The 24,725-nt window shown below is 42.1% G+C and overlaps 1 protein-coding gene across 1 annotated transcript; it reads right to left on the reverse strand.

Moving 5' to 3' along the window:
* Positions 1-8,659: 8,659 nt before the first annotated feature.
* ldhba (lactate dehydrogenase Ba) lies at positions 8,660-23,511 on the reverse strand. Its single transcript, XM_052033958.1, has 8 exons — positions 23,344-23,511; positions 20,379-20,519; positions 19,393-19,510; positions 18,774-18,947; positions 17,819-17,992; positions 16,889-17,006; positions 14,824-14,947; positions 8,660-8,969 (listed from the first exon to the last, which is right to left on the reverse strand). The coding sequence occupies exons 2-8, from the start codon at positions 20,505-20,507 to the stop codon at positions 8,796-8,798; spliced, it is 1,011 nt and encodes a 336-aa protein (XP_051889918.1). The 5' UTR covers positions 20,508-20,519; positions 23,344-23,511; the 3' UTR covers positions 8,660-8,795.
* Positions 23,512-24,725: the final 1,214 nt, after the last annotated feature.

A 24,725-nucleotide genomic window follows, 5' to 3' on the forward strand; every position in this document is an offset into this window, starting at 1 on the left:
TATATCACTTCCATCATCATGGTTGTCTATTTCTAACCCCAGAACATTCCTTCTCCATCCATACCTTTGTTAGCTGCATGCTTGACCATTCCGTAGTACTTTGGGCTAGTCTCCCACTTGTTACCTGTCATAAAGTTGAGCATATCCAAAATTATGCTGCCTAACCCTAAAGAGCACTACGTTTCATTTATCTATCACCCCAGTGACTGACATAGTTATTAAAATAACTATGTGTATATATACACACACACACACACATATATGCACGCACACACACAGACACACACATATATGCACACACATATATACACACACACACACACACATACACACACACTCACACACACATATATACACACACACACGCGCGCACACACACACACGCACACACACACGCGCACACACGCGCGCACACACACACATACACACACACGCGCGCGCACACACACACGCGCGCGCACACACACATACACGCGCACACACACACACATATACACACACACACGCACACACACACATATATACACACACACACGCGCACACACGCACACACACACACACATATATATACACACACACACACGCGCACACACACACGCACACACACACGCGCGCACACACACACACAAGCGCGCGCGCGCACACACACACACACACACACACACACACACACACACACACACACACACAGAGTTTAAAACTCTTATCCTCGTCTTCAAACTTCTGGCCTTGCCCTATCCTTTCCACATAACCTCCACCAGTCCGAAAAGTTCTACATTCCTCCACTTCTGATCTCACACAATGTCCCAGTTTTAAAAAACTCCCCCACTGGTAGCTTTAACTCAATGATCCAACTGGCCTCCTTCTAGGTGGTAAGGAAACATGAGATTAACAACACCTAGAACGTTCAGAGCACCTACACTGCATTTCACATGTTGTCAAGATGACAAAGGCCAGGCTAAGGCCCCTGCTCTTTTACAGATGCTCCACACAGTCCTCAGTTGTGTCCGATTTAAACTGACGATTTAATCACATATAATATGCGAGAAAAAATCACTCCTGTTGTACCTACATGGCGAGGAACAACAGGATATAACATCGTCTCCTACAACTAATGCTTGTGTAAGAGCAAATATTTCATTCATTCTGTACTTCACTTCAAAGCAGAATGTGGTAATAGCAGAAGATTGTGCTCCATCACGCAAGGCCAGAGGCAAAAGAAGCAATTGATCAATATCTCAAACATCTGAGACATTACATAGCAATTTTCTGACCTTGAGCGAGAGATGATAACACATGTTGTTGAAGGGTGCATATCAAAGCAACTTGGACAGAACCCCTCAAAACTGTTATCAAACTGTCCGAGCTGCTTGAGTTAGTAGAAGGTAGAAGAATTGATGTGGGGGAGAAAAACCCAAAAGATATGACTGTGAATAGAAGCAAAAAGAAAGAAGAAATGGCAAGGCATGACATTCCACTCAATATTCTCAATAAGAAATAATTGTCAACATCAGCATGGTAAACTGAAATTAAAACAGTGTTATTATAATGATGGCTGTGACCCTTATAAAGTGAAATGTCCTGTTATGGGAAAACAGTGCAAAATTGTGTGGAAACCTCAATCACTTTGCAAATGTTTATCATTCAACACCTTCAGTCCATCAGAACTCAGCCAAGTGTGCAACAAGTGTGGGAAACCGTTGCAGAGATCCAGAACAATTTTGTTGATCCTGTGAATGGATTCGTAATTCCCTGCATGGGTCAGAGCACCCAGCCACAGCTAGAACTGAATACTTGCAACTTGAAATACTGGTTGATGCAGGAACATCTGTCAGAAGTGATGAGTGAACAAACCTTCGGCAAGATCTTCTGTCATCAGTGGTCTGCTTATCAGCTAGTGCTGCTGCCACACTGCACCAGGGACCTATGTTCAACCCTGACCTTGGTTGCTGTCTGTGGATAGTTTGCGCATTCTTTCCATGACTGCGTACATTTTCCCCAAGTACTCTGATTTCCTCCCATGTCCTAAGGTGTGCTGATAGATTAATTGGCTCCTGTAAATTATCCTTTAGTGCCAGTTAATGGCAAACAAAATGAAAGGGGATTTCATTTTCACCCTGCTCTCCAATTCGCTTGGACTATCTCTGACACCTCTCTCTCCTTCCTCAATCTTTCCATCTCCATCTCAGGAGATTCTTTGTCCACCAATATCTTTTACAAACCCACTGACGCCCACAGCTACCTCGATTACAGCTCCTCCCCCCTGTCTCCTGCAAGGATGCTGTCCCTTTTTCTCAATTTCTCCCCCTCCGCTGCATCTGCCCCCATGATGAGGCTTTCCACTCCAGGACATCCGAGATATCCAACTTCTTTTCTAACTGTGGCTTCCCCCTTACTGTGGTTGAGAGAGCTCGCACCCATATCTCTATCATTTCCCACACCTCTGCCGTCACCCCCACCCCTCCCAGACTCAACAGGGATAGGGTCCCCCTTGTCCTCACATTTCATCCTACCAGCCTATGTATCCAACACATCATTCTCCGCCACTTCTGCCATTTCCAACAGGACCCCACTAACAAGAATATCTTTCCCTCCCCACCCCTTTCTGCCTTTCACAGGGACTGCTCTCTCCACAACTCCCGAGTTCACTCCTCCTCCCCCAACCATCCCTCTCCAACCCCATGAACTTTCCACTGCCCCTGCCATAGGTGCAACACCTGCCCCTACACCACCTCCACCACCTCAATCCAGGGACCCAAACAGTCCTTTCAGGTGAGACAGCGATTCACCTGCACCTCCCTTAATATCATCTACTGCTCCAAGTGTGGCCTCCTCTACATTGGTGAGATCAAACGCAGACTAGGTGACCGCTTCGCAGAACACCTGCTCTCCATCGGTAACCGTGACCTGCATCTCCCCATTGCCAGTCACTTCAACTCCCCCTCCCACTCCATCACTGATATGTCAGTCCTAGGCCTCCTCCACTGCCAGGAGAATTCCAAGAGCAAACTGGAGGAACAGCACCTCACTTTCCGTTTTGGAACCTTGCAGCCTAATGGCATGAACATTGAATTCTCCCACTTTAGGTAATACCACACCCTTCCCCAACACCACCTCCCCCCCCCACCCCGCCACACCCCCTCCCAACCATGCCTCTTTTTTTCCCTATCCTAGCCTATCTCTTTTTTCTACCCCCTTTTTTTCTCCTTACCTTTGACCCATCCCCCGGTGGATCTGCTCTTCCCTCCTCCCCCCACACCTGCCTATCGCTATCTCTTATCTGCATCTACCCATCACCACCCTGTGCCCACCCCGCCTCCCCTCTTTTGGCCACCTCTCACTGCTTTACTTTTTCCCTCGTATATATTGGGCTTCCCCTTTTCCTATCTTCAGTCCTCAAGGGTCCTGACCCGAAACGATGACCGCCTGCATTTCTCCACGGATGCTGCCTGGCCTGCTGAGTTCCTCCAGCGTCACAGTGTTTTTCATCTAGATTCCAGCATCTGCAGTCCTTTGTTTCTCTTTCATTTGTCAGCTGTGAGTGAGAAAAAGTTGCAGGGCTACAGGAAAATAAGGAGAGGAATGTGATGAATAGGATTATTCCCCAGGGAGCTGGCATGATTCAGATGGGGCAAATGGGGGCAGTAATCCATTCTGTGTCATGAGAAGCATCCCAGCCCAACTTAGCAAGGAAATATCAGGATATTTCTTCACAATAATATTCCATCTTTGATAGTTCTGGGAATACTTTAATTGCAGACAACAATCAAATCCCAGAGTGTCAACAACACACCCCACATAGCCTCAGGTGACTGTGTTGTTCTTCTCAGTTTCAATACAACACCAGCTCTTCACATTGCTGAAGTCACATATACGACCCCACTCATCTTATGTTACTGGGCCACAGAACAGCGTATTGTTTATGTGAGCTTGGAGGCAGTGCCCAAAACAATGACAGTAAGCAAAATCAAACGTGGACTGAAGCAAGATGTTGCTACGTCACATGTATACGATGGCAATTCTGTCACAGAAGTGGAAGCAGGAGCTTGATGACCAGCCTGGACTCAGTGGGTTAAAGGGCCTGGTTCTGTGTTGTATGTCTTCTCGCTGCCTGGGAAAAGCAGGCAATATAATCAAAGACCTCTCCCACCCCAGATGTTCTCTCTTCTTCCCCCTCCCATCAAGCAGAAGATACAAAAGCCTGAAAGCACGTACCACCAGGCTCAAGGAGAGATTCTATCCTGCTGTTATGAGACTCGTGAATGGTTCCCTAGTATGATAGCATGCACTCTTGACCTCACAATCTACCTCGTCGTGGCCTTGCACCTTATTGTCTGCCTGCACTGCACTTTCTCTGTAATTGTAACATTATATTCTGCATTCTGTTATTGCTTTTCCCTTGTACTACTTCAATGTACTGATATTGTGAAATGATCTGTCTAGATGGCATGCAAAGCAGTTTTTCACCATACCTCGGTGCATGTGACAATAATAAACCAATTACCAATTATGACTCCATGACTCTACAACATGTGGCTCACAAAGATTCCCAAATAATCATGAAAACTAAACAGCTGCTAAGGTAAAACAAATTCCCCAGAATTCATCATTTGATCAAACACAAAATCAGTACATAATGTCTAATGCATCGAGCAACCTCAATGTCAAATGTGCAAGAACGGACTCAGTTGTCAGGGTCACCCATATGGCCAAGGGTTAAGGGTAGCATTGATTTTGCAGACTTCCTCCCCAGTGATCATTTCTTGTAAACATCAACAACTACAAACTGATTGCACCTTTGCCTTGTTTGATCTTCTGCAAACAATGAGGGTGGCTAATGGACTGTTATCCCAGCAGAAGCACCTTCAGGATGTTTGCAATTTACTTTGGCCTCACACATCATAAGATAGTTTGTTGATGCTACAAAGACAGGTGGCACTGTGGGCTGTGAAGAAGCTGCTGAGTGGTTTGGGGTGATACAGACAGTTAAAGTGAAGGAGTAAGAACATGCCAGATGGAACACAATGGAAAAGTGTAAGGTCATCCACTTTGGTAGCGAAAAAATAAATAGATGGAGTATTTTTTAAATGGTGAGTGATTGAAGGAGAGGGGGGGCAGGCCTGGGGAATCGCCCACAGTTTTGATCTACTTACCTTTCAACATCTCAGATCACTGTGTATTTCCCCTCTATGTGCATTTCTGAGCACACTGTAGCCAGTATCCCAGGTGTGACAATAAAGAAGTCATTGTTTACATAATGCTCAGAGGCAAGTCTGTATAATTAATCAGACACAAGATGAAAACAGTTGCACTGCACTTTTTCTGTAACCTTATTCTGCATTCTGTCATTGTTTTCCCTTGTACTGCCTCAATGTACTGCTGTAATGATCTGTATGGATGGCATGCAAAACAAAGTTTTTCACTGTACCTCGGTACATGTGACAACAATAAACCAATTCAAAGGAGAAAGTGAAAATGTTATGGAACTAGAGACTGTGTGGAGTTTGCTCATTCTCCCTGCAACTGCGTGTGGGTTTCCTCTGCGTGCTCTGGTCTCCTCCCACATCACAAAGATATGCAGGATGGTAGCTTCGCTGGCTACTCTACATTGCCTCTAGTGTATAGGTTAGCTATAGAATTGGGGTTGGAGTTTGCTGATGGGAATGTGAGGAGAATAAAATGGGGAAGTGTAGAATTAGTGGGAATGTGTGCTTGATGGTTGGCACAAACCTGGTGAGTCGAAGGGCCAGTTTATGTGTTGTGTTAGTTCTATGACTTCTATGGAACAGCTTATAGTTGCTGAGATTTCTCTTACTCATAAAATTCAGATCTGGATGCTGTGCAGTCTTTGGGAACAAGCTGGTATGGTCCTCCCCAACTCAGTTCTAGCTTTACATTGCTGAACAGAACCATTGTTGCAGCTGATGAAGACCTGCCTTTCTTTAGTAATACCTCAATTGCTCATCCAACCAGTAAAAGTCTTCTACTGTTCCAAATTTTAACATTGCTACAGTTGCTTCCTTTCATTGGCATTTATCTTGGCACCATCAGCATCTCCCCCTTTAACAATTTCCACATGACGCTTAAGTTTATTTTCTGGTAAACAATGGTCGCTTGTCAAGTTTTGACTGCTCCAGTCCCCGGAAGTGAGCCATCAGTGCTGCTATGGTTCTGTTCATTTTCATTTCCCAGTGTAATGCTTTACATACTGCTCAGAATCTTTCCCCACCCTTCACCTTTAGTTTTGGCAGAAGTTGCACTTCCTCTTGCATCATGTTCAGGTGAAGAAAGCTTAAAAATGTTCCACTGCCTAATTTAATTTTGCTTACATTTGTGCAGTATGTTAACACAGTTGCTCAGTTCATTGGGTTGACTGGAAAATAGAACACAAAGTTTGGCCAAACTACACAACTTAGAGAGGAAATTAATTCAATATGTTAAAGTTGCAAAGCAAATATTTGCTTTCTTTTAACATTTAAACTGTTCTATATACAGCTAAAAGCTGCATTTGGGCAGGTACAGTAGTGTAGTGGTTAGCGTAATGCTTTACAGCACCAGTGACTCGGGTTCAAATCTGGCCACTGTCCGTAAGGAGCTTGTACGTTCTCCCTGTGTCTGTGTGGGTTTCCTCCGGGTGCTCCGGTTTCCTCCCACATTCCAAAGATGTACAGGTTAGGAAGTTGTGGGCATGCTATGTTGGTGCCGGAAGCGTGGCGACACTTGCAGGCTGCCCCAGAACACGCCACGCAAAAGATGCATTTCACTGTGTGTTTCAATGTACATGTGACTAATAAAGATATCTTATCTAATCTAATCTAATCTATTAGTGTATCAAAATGGTTCCAATCTCTGCTTCCATGTGTCTATATATAAATTTGAGTGTATGCAACAATTGAATGAATGCCTGATGCTTTTCTATATGACCCCATGACTGATCTATGTCTCAGCCACAGTGCAGATGTAAATCAAGCTCTTGAAACTTTTGCCTAAAAAAGAATCTGCTGGCTTCACTCTTGAAAAGTTCAAGTGATCCAACATCTACCCTTCTGGGGAAAATGTTTTCCACATTTCCACCACCCTCTTTACTAAAAATTTGTCTTCCAAGTTCACCCCTTGCATCTAACTTCAATATTACATTCTCTTTTTCTGCAAGTTCATCAGTGCAGCCCCATCTTCTCGCTTTAAACATTTAAAAAAACTTTTGAATTTCTTTTGCTTTTAGGGGATTAAGACTTTGACCCCATGCTCATAATTTAACTCTTTAAAGCCCTGCTACCAAATTGGTGAGCTAACACCGCAGTACTTTCTGAGGCTCTGTGGCACACTGCAGGAAGCTTGCCTTAACTTGTGATCTATTTCGTCACAACCTGATCCTGGCCAATCAGCAGGGTGAACAGTAACACAGGAAATTTGTCTGATGTCAGATGAGGCCTTTAAATAGACTCATATTCACTCACACAAAGTGCTGTAATTCTCAATAATTATTGGGGGTTAGGGCCTGTGCTCTTGTTGTCCTCAATCTCGATGGACATTTTAGCAATCCTAAATATAGTAAAACTCTATTAATCCTCCAAGCTCGGAACTTCGGTTGTGTCAGACTAGCAAATTTACCAGGCTATTGGATACTATTCCCATTAATCCACCAATACATTTATTTTTAGATGTTACACAATACTGTCGTAACTTTTCCAGCAAACTCAGTTATTTTAAAGGGAGTGTGGGAAAGACTGTCCTATAGTGAGTTTAAATGAAGTGTAGTAACAGTGCCAGAGTGAGTTTCAAGGGAGTGTGGGAAATGGTTCCCTGGTGTGTTGATGGGAGTGTCAGAACAAGGGCCACAGTGAAATAAAGGGAGTGCAGTCACAGTGAGCCAGGTGTCAAACCATCAGGAGTTCTGAACAATAGCAGACTATCAATTTTACTGTAGGAGTCACTGTCTGTGCCCATGGATTAGCTACTGTATAATTCCAACATTTTCTGCTTCTATCAATGCTGGTTTAATTCAACATTTGACCACTTGGTTGGCTGCATACTCCAGTGAAGGTGCTTGAAGTCAACATTCCACTAATGACTGAATTGTTCTTTCTCTAGCAGTATGACAACCACATGTAAAATCACATGCAACTCAATCAGCTAAGAGGAAGCAGATTTGAGAAAATTGGTATGAGTACTTCTTGTGCGAAATTTGCCTGTTACAAAATACAATTGTCTAAAGATCCAACAGATAAGTTTCAAAGGGATATAGGACTGAAAAGTAAAACCTTGGTACAAGGGACAATAATAAACCAATACCAATTATGGGAAGGAGAATAATTGCATAGCTCTTTCAGAAAGCTAGCATGGGCACAAAGGGGTTGAATGGCCACCTTCTGTAACATGACTCAATGAGAAAGATGGAATAAACTAAATTTGCTTAAGGAACTGGTATCAGTAAGTGTCTTGCTTATCTGTATGTGGACCAGGCAACTAGGTTGTGGACTGGAGGCATTCAAAAAGTTTACGTTCTTGAAAGGAGCAAATTGGATGTTTTACGAGAAGATGAACTAGATGGGCCTCTTTTGCGTCCATCTTTGTGAAAAAGATAATATGGGTCTTTACCTGTAGAGGTACAAAAGTCATCTTCACTACAGCAACATTTTTGAAGTAACTGAGAAGCACATAGGTGGAATATATTTTATTGTTTGTAGATGACAGCCATATCAGTTGTGCTATTTGGGTGTACACAGTAACACCACTACTCCCACTGCAAAAGAATGCTGATACTCTTTGCTATAAATAACCAATTTACAGTTAGCTTAACTTTGCAGATCCTTCAGTTCCTTCTGAATGGCCCAGAGGGTCTCAGCACTCTTCCTCAGCTGGGCCACCTCATCTTCTTTCAGGGTTTGGTTGATGATGGCAGTCAGACCCTCAGCACTCAGGACACAGGGCAGGCTCAGGAAGACTTCATTTGGTATGCCATACAAGCCCTGGGGATTGGGTAATATTACATTGTCACTGGAGAGCAGTGCACTATTTACAGATAATAAAATTTGTGTTGCATATACACAAGGCCAATTAGACAAACATTGTTCTTCCCAACTAAAAATATATTGTGCATTTAACTGTAGGATACTGGTATCCAGGAGGCAGACAGAAAGGCAACAGAGTGAGCAAAACCATTGGGCAGTTCAAAAGAAACCCAAAGCAGGTTATATAAACAAGGCCTCACTTTTGATTTTACTTCCCTGAATTTGCAAGGAACACACGTCATCTAAAAAGTGGTAAGTACCCAAAAATAGCAGGAGCATCCGATAAAAGTACCAAACCAATGAGGTGCATGGTCAAATTACATGGCAGAGAACTCTGCTCATTGGAAAGTCTTCAAGGTAACAAAAGTTGCTGGAATCAACTTTCACTTGAAGGTGTAAAATGGTGGGAGTAGTTTAAGCTTAAATGGCTGGAGTAAAGGGAAAAATACCACGTCAGCCACCTATTTCACACCTCTTGACCTCTCAATAACAGTATGGATCAATTAAGGGATAATGTGGAATATTAAGTTGTCAGTTCAAAATTAAATGGCCAAAAAAATAGAAATCTAAAAAAAATAAAGAGCCAAATCACGAGTAAGGGTGAAAAATATTTAAAAAGTTAATGGCAAATTACCTTAAAGGATCAGATGTACAAAAGACCAAAGAGGTGGAAGCTTTAGCTTTATAAACTTCTGATTAGATCCAATTTAGATCCTGCATTCACTACTGGCACCTTAGCTAGGGAAGGACATTATGGAAGGAATGCTGTGTAGATGCACCAATACTGAGGCAGCAAATTATGACAACAGGTTGCATAGAATAGGCTTTTGTTCTCATAAATGTAGATGGTTACACAATGATCCTTCACACTTTAAACAGGTTAAAGGAATTTATATGATGGAGAGAGAAACTTTATTCCCCCAGCACGCAAGTCCACATCAAAGAGGACACAACTTTAAAATGAGACTTGGGGTATTAAGAGACTGCAGAAGACAATGTACTTTCACTCAAAAGGGCAGACAGAATCCAGAACACTTTCTTCCTCAAAACTATTGAGGCAGGAATAGAACTGAAAACTTCAAACCTACAATTATTAGATTTTTGTTAGGGGTAGGCTATTAAAAGTTAAGGAACTAAAGTCGATGGTTGGGAAGTGGAAGTGTTTAAACCAATTCTAATTTGAACATTTGATCATATGCATGATTGGTGTTGCAACAACAACCTCACACTCAATGTCAGAAAGACCAAGAAATTAATTGTGGACTTCAGGAAGGGGAAGGCGGGAGAACACACACCAGTCTTCACTGAGGGGTCAGCGATGGAAGAAGGTGAGCAGCTTCAAGTTCATGGACATCAACATCTCAGAGGATCTATCTTGCCCAACACATTGATGCAATCATGAAGGTGGCACACTAGCAGCTCTGCTTCATCAGGTTGAGGAGATTTGGTCTGTTACCAAAGACTCTTGCAAATTTCTACAAATGCACAGTGGAGAGCATTCTGACTGGTTGCATCACCGCCTGGTATGAAGGCTTCAATGAGCAGGATCGAAAAAGGCTGCAGAGGGTTATAGACTCAGCCAGCTCCATCACGAGCACATCTTCAAGAGGCGGTGCCTCAGGAAGGCAGCAGCCATCATTAAGGACCCTCACCATCCGGGACATGCCCTCTTCTCGTTACTATCAGCAGGGAGGAGGTACAGGAGCCTGAAGACCCACACTCAACATTTCAGGAATAGCTTCTTCCCCTCCGCCATCAGATTTTTGAACTGTCCATGAACACTACCTCGTTATTCATCTTTTGCATTATTTATTTTTGTAACTTAGAGTAACTTATGTCTTTGCACTATACTGCTGCCACAAAACAAATTTCATGACATGTCAATGATAATAAACCCGATCCTGATTCTATTCCTTTAATTGCTCTTCGTGTAGATTTACATAATCTGGTTAAGATCCAATTGAGTAGTAGTAAAGGCTGAAGGAGCTGATTAGCCCACGTCCATTTCCAGTATTTATCCAAGCTTCATTGTATCCAAGCTCCATTATATCAATTATGGACAACTTTCCACTAGAAGTAACTAATTTGGCTGTTACACTCAGACCCGAGCCAAGATATCTGGTGACTTTACAAAGTATATATATTGAGCTGATTTTATAAAACACAAATATACTTGAGTGCTAAAGAACTTCAAGAAGCTTTTCTAAAAAAAAACTTTGTACACTGTTCTGTCAAGTTGTGCAGTGGAGAAGGTAAAGAGGATGTCGACTATGTGTAGTGCATGCCACAATTGAGCTTCAAGTCTGTGCATCTGATTAGATACTTCCGAGCCCATTCTTGTCATCACTTTTAAGATTAATATTAATCAGGTGGTACAGCTGGTAGAGCTCCTGTCCCACAGCTCCAGTGACCTGGGTTCAATCCTCTGCTGCATGTGTGGAGTTGGCACATTCTCTGTGACTGCAGACGTTTCCTCCTATATCCCAAGGACATGCAAGTTGGGAGGTTAATTGTCCACTAAGAATGCTGCTAGTGCGTTGGCAAGTGGTAAAATCTGGGGGGAGTTGATGAAAAGGTGGCAAATATAGACTTCAGGGAAAATGTAACTGCTCAGAGCTAGTATTGCCGCAAAGGGCTGAATTTCCCATGTACAAAATTATTGGGGTGGAATGAAGTCACAGTCCTCATGCATGCAAGCGAACACAAACTTTGGAACAGGTACAGGTAGGGTCCAGATTGCCCAACACGAGTCATTAACGACTAATAATTCTGAATCACATCAGTCTAGAGCCAGGTGATGCAGATCTGAATACTCAGGTCATCCCTAGCGGTATATAGCTCATTCTACACTCATTCTTAATTGCCAGCATCTATCAGTCCTTTTTTTTATAAAACAAGAAGCACGGCAGCTATACAATGTATCCTCAACCCTACGTGTTACCTCAAACACATGTAACCATTCCTTTCCGGCAGAGTAGGTCTCACTGAATGTTTCTGTGGGTGGAGATTGACTGACAGCTCCCCCCTACTGAATAGATGTGCTCTGGCCATTTTCGGCCAGTTCTTTAGTTTCCTGTAGATTAGCCTTCATGTATACATTACTCTAACTCTCCATCTGTGTCTGGTAATACTATCAGAATTATCAAAGAGATGCACCTTATTTTCATATTTCCATGTGATATGGGTGGAGGCTATTTCCAGTCATTGAGTCTAGCCTGCTCACAGAGCAATCCTACTCCCCATCAACTTTGTCACCTATTCTCCCCACATTCCATCAATTCTACCACTATTACAGAGAGTCACATAGAAACAGGCCATTCAGCCCAACAACTCCATGTCGGCTATCATGCACCCATTTGCACTAATCCCATTTTATTCTCACCATATTCTCGTCAACTCCCCCCAGAATCTAACACTCACCTACACACTAGGGGCTATTTACAATGGCAAGTTAATCTCCCAACCCACAGTTTTGGGGCGTCAGAGGAGACTGGAGTACCTAGAGAAAACTCCTGCAGTCACAGGGAGAACGTGTGAACTCCACAGATAGCACCAGAGGTCAAAATTGAACCTGGGTCACTGGAGCTAAAAAGAAATGAAAGTTGTTACAAGTTCTATAAGAAAATAACAATTGAATTGGACCATAACTATCAAATTATACTTTTAAATAATTCCTTAAGCTTGCAGCTCAAGTGATGTGCCCCATGTGCTTATTTCTCTCCCACTTGTGATTCAATTAAGTTAATTACAGTATCTAGTAACATCCAGACTACCGTAACCACTGTTTATGGAGAAACTAAGAATTAAGCTGCCTGCTGCAGTGTTAGGTTTCCAGCAAGCATTTTCCCCACTCCTTGAAGTGAATATTCCTTTACTTTGAACCAGGGTGCCACTCTGTGAATATAGTGCCTGTTATTACAAACAATCATCACAGATCAAACACAAAAGCAGTGTCATTAGCTTGAGTTTCATTAACTCTGTTGTACTCTCCATAGCATTTCCAGCATTCTATCTTTATTTCACATTTCCAACTCCCCTCCTTGGACTCTGTCTTTACCTCTCGTTGTCTTGGTGTAGCAGCCAGCATAATCAAAGACCCCACCCACCCGGGACATCCTCTCTTCTCTCCTCTTCCATTGGGTAGAAGATACAGGTGCCTGAGGGCACGTACGACCAGACTTAACGACAGCTTCTACCCCACTGTGATAAGACTATTGAACAGTTCGCTTATACGATGAGATGGACTATGACCTCATGATCTACCTTGTTGTGACCTTGCACCTTATTGCACTGCACTTTCTCTGTAGCTGTGACACTTTACTCTGTACTGTTATTGTTTTTACCTGTACTGCATCAATGCACTTTGTACTAACTCAATGTAACTGAACTGTGTAATGAATTGACCTGTACGATCAGTTTGTAAGACAAGCTTTTCACTGTACCTCGGTACAAGTGACAATAATAAACCAATACCAGCATCTTAAGTTTGTTTGTATTTGGACTAAAGCAAATGCAGTGCATTGCAAGGCTTCACATTTCTTTCATTTTTTCCCCCCTTATGATAAGGAAGGACATTCGGCCTACTGAGTATGTGCTAGCGCAAGGGGCAATTCCATTTCCTCACTCATTTCTCCCATCCCCTCTAATCAGATGTCAAAGGTTGTTTTACTATATTTTGAAGTATTCATTATTTTACATGACTTGGAAAAGTCTTGCAGAATAAATATGGTGGATGAAGATTTGTAACTATTTAAGAACAGAAGCATTTTAATATAAATTTTGAAATACTTCCCACCCAATTTCAGCCAATGTTAAAAATCTTCATGACATTTCTATTTGGCCAACTGAAAAGCTTCTATTCATCTAATGTCAAAAAAACCAAAACTTTATTGGAACATGCCAAAAGATGTATTAGTCTAATGACTGATATCAGACATAAGAAAAGTTGAGTGCAAAAGACCAATCTTTTTTATTAAGGTAGAGAAAATTATGCATCATGCATTCGCAGGAGGAGATCAGGTGATGATCCAGAGCAGTTTGATGACTATTTCTTCAGTATTCACATTACAAGTCTTGGTCTAACATAACTCCACAAATATCAAGGCAATATAGTCCTCAACTATTTTCTATGGGTTAAACCTGCTTGGAAATGCTGGCTGTTCTGTGGAGAACCACATTAATAGAGCAGAGTCGCTCATTGAAATGGACAAAGATGGTTGTGGGTTATTTACATCTTTTTGTACGAATTGCATTTGCTTTAATGTTTTCAATTATTTAAGCATCTTTCAAACTTACTTTTTGTTTTAAAAAAGTTTGATCTTTTAAAAAGATTTCTGAATATCAGGGACATTCTAAAGTGTTCAGTTCCTGATAGCTTTAAGTTGACCACACAATCACAGAGAAAGTAAGTAACGAAGTCAGCATCTACTTGTAGCGAGAGGGACAGTGAAGTGGTAATACTGAATGGAGGCAGAAAGAAATTCCTCATTGGAAGCTACAGCTGTAACAAGACTAACTAAGAAACTATACTGGCAAGGTAATTGTTCCAGGAAGATCACCTGTTAATATTTTGCCGTAAGCTAGCCACATATTATTTCAAAATTCAGCTATTAATGGATAGAGATGATGGCATAGACCATAAGACAAAGGACCAGAAGTCGGCCATTCGGCCCATCAAGTCTGCTCCGCCATTCTATCATGAGCTGATCCATTCTCCCATTTAGAATACTGATCCCAATACTGACGATTAAGCACTCGATCAAAATGGCAATACATTAAATGAGTTATTTAGTAATACAGCAAGGTTTCGTACCTTCACCATGGTGGACACTGGGTGAATCCTTTTTAGATTTTTCACAATGGATTCAGTCAGTTCAGCAACACTAAGGCCAATAGCCCAGTTGGTATACCCCTTCAGTTTAATCACTTCATAGGCACTAGGAAAGATCAAAGTTTATAATCAGGCATTTATGCAGCTAATCACAGCCTCAACTAAAAATGAGAGAATTACACGACAATCATCTCACTAATGACAAATTGGGATTAATGATGCTTTTCTGTACCATTTAGAATATAGAGCTTCATGCAGAATACCTAGCTGGGATGCAAAATCAATGTTACACTGATTTTGATTATCACAGTAGCTACTTTACACTGTATCTAATGAAATAAAATCATAGGAGAGAAATTCATAAATGTGCCAATTGCAGCTGTTAACATCCAGATTAAGTTCACTGCTGCTTGTGAAGTATCATTAGGCCATACAAATGTCAGCCTTCTATACTGGAATCTATCTTTTTTTTTACTAAATTGATTATAGTGAGGCTTTAAAAGTTTTATCTCCACTTAAGCAGCATTTAATCCAAAATTTGTGACACCCATTACAATTCAGGCATCCACTCCTTCCTCACCTCATTTTGTAAGCCTGAAAGCTTCTGCAAGCAGTCTTAATCTCCCGTAAGCATGAACTTCCTGTCCATTGTAAGACTTTGCTATGTGCAAGCTGGCTCCCACACTTGGTAGAACCACAGCAAGAGGACACAGTCTTATAATTTACTGTCAGACCATTAGAAGAACATTTTCCTTCGGAAGGGTAGCTGAAATCAGGAATTCTCTATCCCAAATATTTTGATTCAGAGACAATCAGAGCTTTCAAGATTGAAGCCGAGGTTTGTTTTGGGGAGGGGAAGAACATCAAGGGAAATGAAGCAACGTTAGTCAAAAGTGGAGACATTCAAACAGATGGAGATTAAAACAGTGGACCAGAGTTAAGTGGCTGACCAGCCTACTCCTGTTCCATACCTTACAATAACAAGTATGCCTCACTATATTGGGTACATTGGATCACCTGCAGTAATAAAAGATGCTGTATAAAATGCGAGCCCTTTCATTTAATTTGCCTTCTTTCTTGTAGGCAAAATTAGATATTACTGTGCAATTCTAATTTTGTGCACAGATATGGACATGGGAGCAACAACATACATCAGTGAAGTTACCAATAAAGTTACCTTCCAATCTGGCTATTGTCTAGAAATTCTAGTGTAATCCAAGTGGTGGGCTAGACAAAAGCAGCAGTGAGGTGCCAACAACTATGCTGATTGTTCAATCTCCGGTTTTTAAACAAGATCTAAAGCATCACACATTTTCAGAAGTGGAAGTGTGTACCCAATACTCATTTCAGAAGCTGGTGTTGTGGCTGGGGTATCAGAGTTTGCATGACAGAGGGGAGAGAGAGGACAAGTTGGTGACTCCCTTTTGGGCAGTTGGTGCAGCAACAAAATCTGGAGGCAGGCATTTCAATTGCAGTCAGGTTGAAAGAAAATTGCAGGATAGAGTGGGCAACAGATTGTGGAATTTTCAGTGTGATGGAGGATCAAGGATAATCAGTGCAGTAAGAAAGCATGGCCCCAGTGGTTAGACCAAGCCATACACACAAGTGCTGGGAGTTCACCAGGGCAATGTGGGCTAATTCCCTGCAGTGCTCCAAAGCAGCATTGCATGGGGAGCAATGTCTTCCTTGCATTTGAAATTGCGTCAGGGCATAAGGGACACTCATGCCTGGTCAAACATCTGCAGCGGACTGTCACTGTTGTATTTCACTCTGGAGAGAAAATAAAACCTTCAGTTGCACAATGCTGAAAAAAAAATGCCATTGAGTTTCTAGATCAAAACTCAATGGCAATGATCTCTGATCAAAGTGCTGCTGTTGGTAAGAAACTGAAAACATCTTTCTAAATCTTTATTGTGTCTTGACATTTTTTTGTGATGCTTGGTTAAAGCAACACTTAATCCCAATGAAAGTCAGGACATTGGCTTCCATCCAATTCATTTCCAACAATGACTTACGCTGATCTTTTCACTTAAGCATTAGTGTGTACCTGTCCACAACCATTTTGTGCACATCCTTCCAGTTCTCCTTGTCCTGGGCAGTTCCAATATTAGGATTCAGCTGCTGCAGCCCAACTCCTGCCACATTGACGCCGCTCCAAACAGGAACTATAAAAGCAAAGCATCTGAATGCAGACAGTCCTGTGACGTCATTCCAGAGAACGGTGGGCAAAATGCCACTTAACTGCTGCGTGCAACCTCTAGTGTTACACATGTAATGATACATGCAGCATATCACATTCAATAATACAACTCACTACAACTAACACCTTTGTGCTAATGTTTGTTTGTGAAGTAAATGCTATTTCTAACTCAAACAACTGAAATATCTGATTAGCTAATGAGGAACTAATTTACTTAGCACATCTTGTGCCAATAAAGCAAAACAGCTGGCTCACAGCTGTTTAACAGCATTGCCAAATTCACTCTCATGGTTCCTAAAAATTAAGTCCACATAATAATTGGATTAAAATAGCATTACAACCGCAATCTGTTTTAACTCCTTGGACACAGTTATTGGGCTGGCCAGGCTTAATGCAGAAAGTACTCAATGGCTTTATCTACGTATCACCCAGAAACTCCCCACCTCAAACACATATGGAAATGGTGGGCTGAACTGGAAGTTTGGGCAACTGAGGCTCGAGGTGCCAAAGGAACACACACACACACACACACACTTTTTTTTGGGGGTGGGGTTTCTGGTTGGGGTGACTAGGCAAGAAAGCTAGAGGCTGAGGGAGCCTCAGCTGGAAAGAACATCAGTTCCAAGTAGATAACCAGTGTGGTTTTCATTGTTCCATCAGCCTGGGTTCCCTAAGACTGTAGGATTAGAATCACCTCAATCTGATACAACTAAAGAGTGTGCAATATCCGTCACCTGTTGTAATCTGGCAACACACACTCCAACCACTTCGCCTTACCACTGGAATCTCCGTGTTCACCAAGCACCCAACCGTGGCAGCTGGATGGATGGAGACCAAGTTTCTCAGCCATCAGGTAGCGGAATCTGGCAGAGTCCAAGTTACAGCCACTGCCAATCACACGATTCTTCGGGAAGCCACTAATTTTCCAAGTTACGTAGGTCAAAATGTCCACTAGATCCGGAAACAAAAGAAAATTTATGGCTTCCAAGTTCAAATGGTTTACAGTGAGATCAATTATAGAATAATGACACAATTCAACTATAAACAGTCATGTTTCACTATCTTGATAACTTTTAGTAGTAGAAACTTGACTGAATGGAAAATTATGGGTGTGGAAATTCCCAATTTGTCCTCCTGGTCTGCCGAAAGGGGGATGCACTGGCTCCGATTCGTTAAAGGTTCATATGATCTACAAGATCTAATTGGCATTGGCCATGGCTCAGAGCACTCTTGCATCTGTATTCAAAGTTTGTGGGTGCATGTCCTCTAATACTGGAGCATAGAATACTGATTGCAGTTTCACTGAATGAGTGCCACAGTGTTGGAGATATCACCTTTTGACCCACTGAGTGGACGTGAAAGATACTATTTTGAAGCATACTGGATTTCTTACCTTCTCCACCAACATTACTGTAAGCAGACTTACCAGCAATTAATGCCAATTGGGAAGAGTTAAGGGGAATGTGGGGAGACTAAAATGGGATTAGAATAAATTGACATAAAATGGTCAGTGGGCACTTGTTGGGACTAAAGCACCCGATTCCCAGCTGCATGTCTCAATGTGCTATCTTGCAGAGTGCACATTATCTGCTGTACCTCCCTTCATTAGGACAATGACCACACTGTAACAGCTGGGAAGTTAGGACACTCTGTACAAGCAGTTGCTGTTGTGGCAAATATTATAGCTGCCAGATTTGGAAGCAACTTATCCCTTAAAAAGTTCTGCAATTACCTGGATTGGAAACCACAATGATCGTGCAGTTGGGGCTGTATTTTACAATCTGAGGGACGATGAATTTGAAGATGTTGACATTTCTCTGGACCAGGTTGAGACGGCTTTCGCCCTCCTGCTGACGTGCCCCAGCAGTCACAATCACCACCCGAGAATTTGCAGTTACGGCATAATCTGTGCAACAGGGAAATCAAACTTAAGTTACAAGAGCAAAAGTTAACAGGTGAACTACAATCTTCAAACTGGATGCATTGATCTCTGTCCTTGCAATTCATCATGCAATCAAGAACAAAAAAATACATAAGCAATTCAAGCATTCACTGTGGCCCAGTTAGTACAGCTGTTGTCTCACAGCTCCAAGTATGATCCTGACTTCTGGTGCTGTCCGAGTGGAGTGTGCACATTCACCCCATGTGCGAGCGGGTTCCTCCCACCTCCTAAAGATGTGTGGGTTGACGGGAAAAATCAGCCACAGCAAATTATCCCTAGTGTGTCAGGGAGTGGTAGAATCTGGGAGTTGATGGAAATGCGTGCAGGATTACAGCAAATGAGTGTTTGATGGGCAGTGTTAACTTGGTGAGCCTGATTCCCAAAACTATGACACAATGACCTTTATTACCTTTGTCAGCCACAATCTTTGGAGTTTTAAGGAACAGACTGCCATGAAGAAGGTCCATCATTTCTCCTTTCAGTTTGTCTTCCAGAACATCAACCAAAGCCATCTCATCAGCAAGGTCCTGAGAAAGGAAGTGGTGTTTTGTTACATGCCGGTTTCTCCTCAAACTTCACCCCAATATGAACACATTAGGCAACACGTACAACTGAAAATAGCATGAGGAGGTGCCTGAACCCTCAAGCTTGTTCCCTCCCCAGTCAGTATCCAACTGTAATGTTTTATTCCATTGGTAAACCCATTTAGGCAAATTTCCAAAGATTTGCAATGAGAATCTAGCATACCAGGTTCTACTAGGAAGGGATGCATCCTACAAGAAATGCACATTCCCAAATATAAGCAGGAGGAAGTTAAGTCACTGAAGAATTTATATGATGTGCAAAGACTGGAGAAGCTGAGATTGTTCAACTAGAAGCAAAGGAGGTAAAGGGGAGATTTATCAGAGGTGCTCAAAATTCTGAGCGCTTCTGAGAAAACGCAAAGGGAAACCGTTCCCATTGGCAGGAGAAGTAGTAACCAGAAGATGATTCACGATAACTGCCAAAAGAACCAGGAGGATAGAAGGAGATTTCATTAGGTTAAAAAAAACACAATGTTGTTGTGACATTATTTCTTCCAGCCTGTGAGGCTGTGTATTCAGTCTGCTTAAAAGGAATTTCAGTCTGCTTAAAAGGAATTCCACTTTAAATTTCATTTAAAGTGGAAGTGACAAGGGCAGAATTGTTCTCTTTTGCTTGGTGCCAGACTATAATTGCTTATCTTGTGACTTAATTAAATACCGTCACAGAGTTGAATTTTATCTGTTGAATCACAATTAATATTCTGTGAAAACAAATCTATTAATCAATTCAAATGCTATGTCTCAAGTATAAGGTTCAATGATCCTATGATGGAAACTACATGAACAAAAGACAGCACAAAAGACCACTTACCCTCAAGAGAATGCTGACAGCACAGGCCATCCCAACTTGGCCTACACCCACAACAGTGACCTTATTTCTTGAAGCATCTGATTGAGCTTGAGAGACCGGGGTGATAAGCTTCTGCTCCAGAGTTGCCATGTTTTCTGAATACTAAAAAAAAATTTTTTTTAAAGATTTTAAATAATAATGCATTTTGTTTTACTTTCAAAAATATTTAAATTGTCATATCCTTTTAGTAAGTGCTGTTGAGGGCAAGATGAGATGACCCACTGAAAGTGAGTATTTTCATCTAAACTAAAACACATCACATTAATAATTTCTTAATCACGAAACTGCAGGCTTTACAACCACAAAGAAATCTTTATATAGCACTAAAGAAAGCTTGTACTGTAGCTTAAACTCAACAGGCTAAATGCCATTGTACAGATTTGTTTTAATCCTGGAGGATATCTATGTTGGGAACCAGGGAATGGAATTCTTTCCATTACAGGCACTCAGTGTCAGCACTACATATTTCCCAAGTAAGAGTCCTGTATAGCACAGCTATGATCCCACATCACAACAGTGGCCACACTTCAAAGGCACTTCGGTGACTGAAAAGCACATTGGGCCATCCAGAGGTTGTTAAAGGTGCTACAGAATGATACGTGAGTTCACTTGTCAATAAAGAACTAAGAAAAAGTGAGAAAATAAAAAGCATGCACTGCTGCTCATAAAGATGAGACCATAGAGCTGTACCACGTTCTTGTAGGTGGAAAGTACGTGTCGGGTTTTCACAAACTTGTTAGTGTAGCAGAGGTGTCTAAAAACTAGAGGGTGTAGGTTAGGGGTAGGAGACAAGATGTTTAGAAGGATCAGGAGGAAGATTCCCCACCCCATCCCCATCCAGGGGATGGTCAGATTCTGGAATATACTGAAGGCCTGAGGGCAAAGATTCTCAGAACATGCAATTACCTAGATGAACCATCCAATCGCAAAGGCATAGAAGACCACACACGAGGTGTTTAATTTAGATGGGTTTGCACAGTGGGCTGAAACTATCACTATTGCTAAGAAAAGCTGTTGCCAGAACTGGCTAACACAAGATTAGCCTACAAGTAACTTAAAACTCCATCCACCCCTTCCTCAGTTTTGAGGGCACTGCCAAAGTGACACCTCGTGCACCGTTCACCCTGGCAATGAAACAGCTCTGGTCTGCAAGTCCAACCTTTGTAGGAACCAGACTGAGCATGCACCAAGCCCTTTCACATGGCACCCTCGCAACCTGCATGCAGGAGGCTCTCATCTCAACAATTAGAGCTGGAACTGAACCCTGCAACTGTGAACTGCCAAGCTCTCCCACTACATTTGTTTTCCAAAGAACCTGGAAGAATTGGAGCACTTTGCAGCCATCAAGTTGATAATTCACCCAGATAACACTTAACAAGCAATAGCCACTTGTTTATTTTTATTTTAGCTTTGAAAACTTGGCTATATATAAATGACCTTGCAGAAAAGTCAATCTCACAGTATAAATATACAATAACTACAACCGACTTAAATGCCAGAATAGATGGAGGCATGTTTCCAACCCTTTATTAACTTGAGCTCATCCAAATCTGTATTCAGATATCAACACCAAATACCCCCATATGTGAACTAGTGGCAGCATGCTCTTAAGTTTAAAATTCTCACCTGTTCAAATACCTTCAAGCTTTTATCCCACCATATCCTCGTAACCTCTTCCTGTCCTCTAGCACTTCCAGAACTCCCATTCTGGCCTCTTACACGTGGCTTCCCGTTCCCCTCCACCGGCACCCACGCCTTCAGTTGCCCAGACCCAAAGCTCCAGCCTTGTTTTCCTTAACCTCTCCTCTAAGACTTAAATTCTTTATTTTTTTTAAGACCTCGTTTTAAGCTATTTACTTTGGAGCAAGGTTAAAAGTGCTGTATAGATAAATTGGATCTTCTTAAACACTCTCAAATTGCACTCTTTTGTTACACATTATCACAGAAGTTCGAGTTTGCACTGATAATTTGCAAATTTAGGCCGATTTTTCCTTTGAAAATGAGTACATGACTTGAACGTCATGGAGATTGGGCATAGCTCAGACCCCATGCAACGGAGCACAGGCCACGCCAGTCAAAAGTTGTGGCCCAGCAAGGTGACATCCAGCGCCGCCAAATTCTTTCATGGCACTGTTTTATCCACGAGTATCAATTCCAGCGCAAAGATTCTTTTTATTTTAACGCCTACAGGCGGATGCTATTTTAAAAAGTGCACTCCATTTTGCAACTCTCATAGTTAAAACTGCGAACTGAGAAGTTTTAAACAATGCGTAATAGATCCTGTGTCTTTAAAAGTGAAAATTGACATGGAACGTGTAATACTGCACGTTTTAAAAGTATCGAAACTGATCTCTGCCTCATTTTATTGACTTTACATTCGTTTTGTTGTCCCCTCTCTCCTTTGATTAATGAGTTACAAATCGTCCGCGGCCGCCACTTTTCCGTATCCTCGCTTCTTACTCAAGGTCAGACTTAATGGAAGTGGCCTGGTTTGCAGAATAAGCGCCGGAGATAACTTTGGCAAATAGACCTGGGGAGCTGCGGCAGCCTGTCACATACCAATGCAATGTTACCGCCCGGCTGAACACACTATCCGCCCTTCCCGGGGCTGCCTGTAAGTTTCACATCGTCCCCAACTTTTAAAGGACGCAAAACTTCGCACTTGGGAAGGTTCTGCTCATCCATACATTTCCAATTAAAATCCTGGCCTTGAAACAAAACTAAAAGCACGTAACGGAACACCGCAAATATTGCCACGTTACCAGGGCAAGGCGATCATCCGAGCATCGGATTGCTTTGAAAACACGATTCAAGAATAAAATGCAGTGAAAGTCAACAAGAACATCGACACAGGCGGTGAAAACACAAATGTTTAAAAAACATGGAAACAGTAAGTGGGTTGCAATGTGTGCATTAAGGCACGTACCAAAAATGTCCCTCTGCACCTCCCTGTCTGTCTATCGCTCCCTCCGTCCGTTCTGTGCTCCTTTATCGTTGAAATGAACTTCTTGTTGGTCCTCGTTTCGATGTGATTGGCCGGGCACGTCACACTGACTCAAAGGAAACCGAGCTTCCACTTCCTCGGCTTGCCTGTGCTGTAAACCGACTGTGCCTTCAGAGAGTGATTGGCGGTTCTTGATAACTAATATTCCTATAGAATTTAACTTCTTGTTACTTATTGGGGATTATGGTTCCTATTTATGACGCCTCCTTGCCCCATAATATGTTCTTTCTCCTCTTTTCACAATAAGGAGGGGAAATACTTTTTTAAAAGCAACCCCCTTTCCACGATACAATAAAAGGTGGGCTAGCGCCCCCACCTCTAAGACTGGTTGCTGTGATTGTGACCCAGCAACAAAAGATAGGAATTCCGGGTTGAATTTGGACAAATCACTTTAACTTTGGCGGAATTCTTGAGAGAGAGAGAGAGAGAATTAGTACACTGATCTTGAAATCACTAATATTCTCTCGCTCCCCACCCTCATTCTGACGTGTGTGTGTGTGTGTGTGCTGTAACTCAATATGGAACACCGCGCTGGGTTCCCCAAATGTATATTTCCTTCATATTCACTTCAACCTCTTCTGTGTTTGGATTACAAACGCTCGTGCTGGAGGATTTTGCAATCAGGACATATGTATTCTGTAGCACCCTTCCCCTTCCAACCGTGGATAGGGTGTGGCCTGCTGAATATTGTCGACATTTTCAACTTTTAATTCAGTTTTCCAGCACCTTGTCTATTATGCTTTTGTAATGAGGTGTTAGCTCGGTCCAACTGGGAGCATTTCCAGCATTCACTTGGCCAGGGCACACATTCAGGATTCGTTCTGAATCTATTGGTATTGGTTTATTATTATCACATGTACTGAGATACTGTAAAAAGCTGTCGTTTTCCGTGCCATCCTGACAGATCATGCCATACATCATTACATGGAGGTAGTAAAAAGAAAATAAAATGAAGAGTACAATGTTGCAGTACAGGAATCTGAACACCCACACTCAATGTTTCAGGAACAGGTCCTTCCCCTCCGCCATCAGATTTCTGAACGGTCCATGAACCCATGAACACTATCTCGTTATTCCTCTTTTGCACTATTTACTTATTTTTGTAACTTATAGTAATTTTTATGTCTTGCACTGCACTGCTGCTGCAAAACAACAAATTTCATGGCATGTGTCAGTGATAATAAACCTGATTCTGATTCTGATTCTAATGGAGCCATAATGTTCAATTCTGTTCACAACTCTTCAAAAAGTGAAGTAGCCCATGCCTTCCTGCAGCAAAGCCTGGTCAATCTTAAGGCATGGGA

Source organism: Pristis pectinata, chromosome 19 (genome assembly GCF_009764475.1).
Source record: "Pristis pectinata isolate sPriPec2 chromosome 19, sPriPec2.1.pri, whole genome shotgun sequence".
Classification (NCBI taxonomy): domain Eukaryota; kingdom Metazoa; phylum Chordata; class Chondrichthyes; order Rhinopristiformes; family Pristidae; genus Pristis; species Pristis pectinata.

What these genes read in the sequence shown, in the direction of transcription:
- ldhba (XM_052033958.1), bottom strand. Translation starts at nt 20,507, where the DNA reads ATGGCAACTCTGGAGCAGAAGCTTATCACCCCGGTCTCTCAAGCTCAA. An exon ending in CATTGTGGTTTCCAATCCAG is followed by an intron (nt 17,993 to 18,773) that starts GTAATTGCAGAA and finishes TTCCGGATCTAG; the next exon opens with TGGACATTTTGACCTACGTA. An exon ending in CAGTGTCCACCATGGTGAAG is followed by an intron (nt 8,970 to 14,823) that starts GTACGAAACCTT and finishes CCCAATCCCCAG; the next exon opens with GGCTTGTATGGCATACCAAA.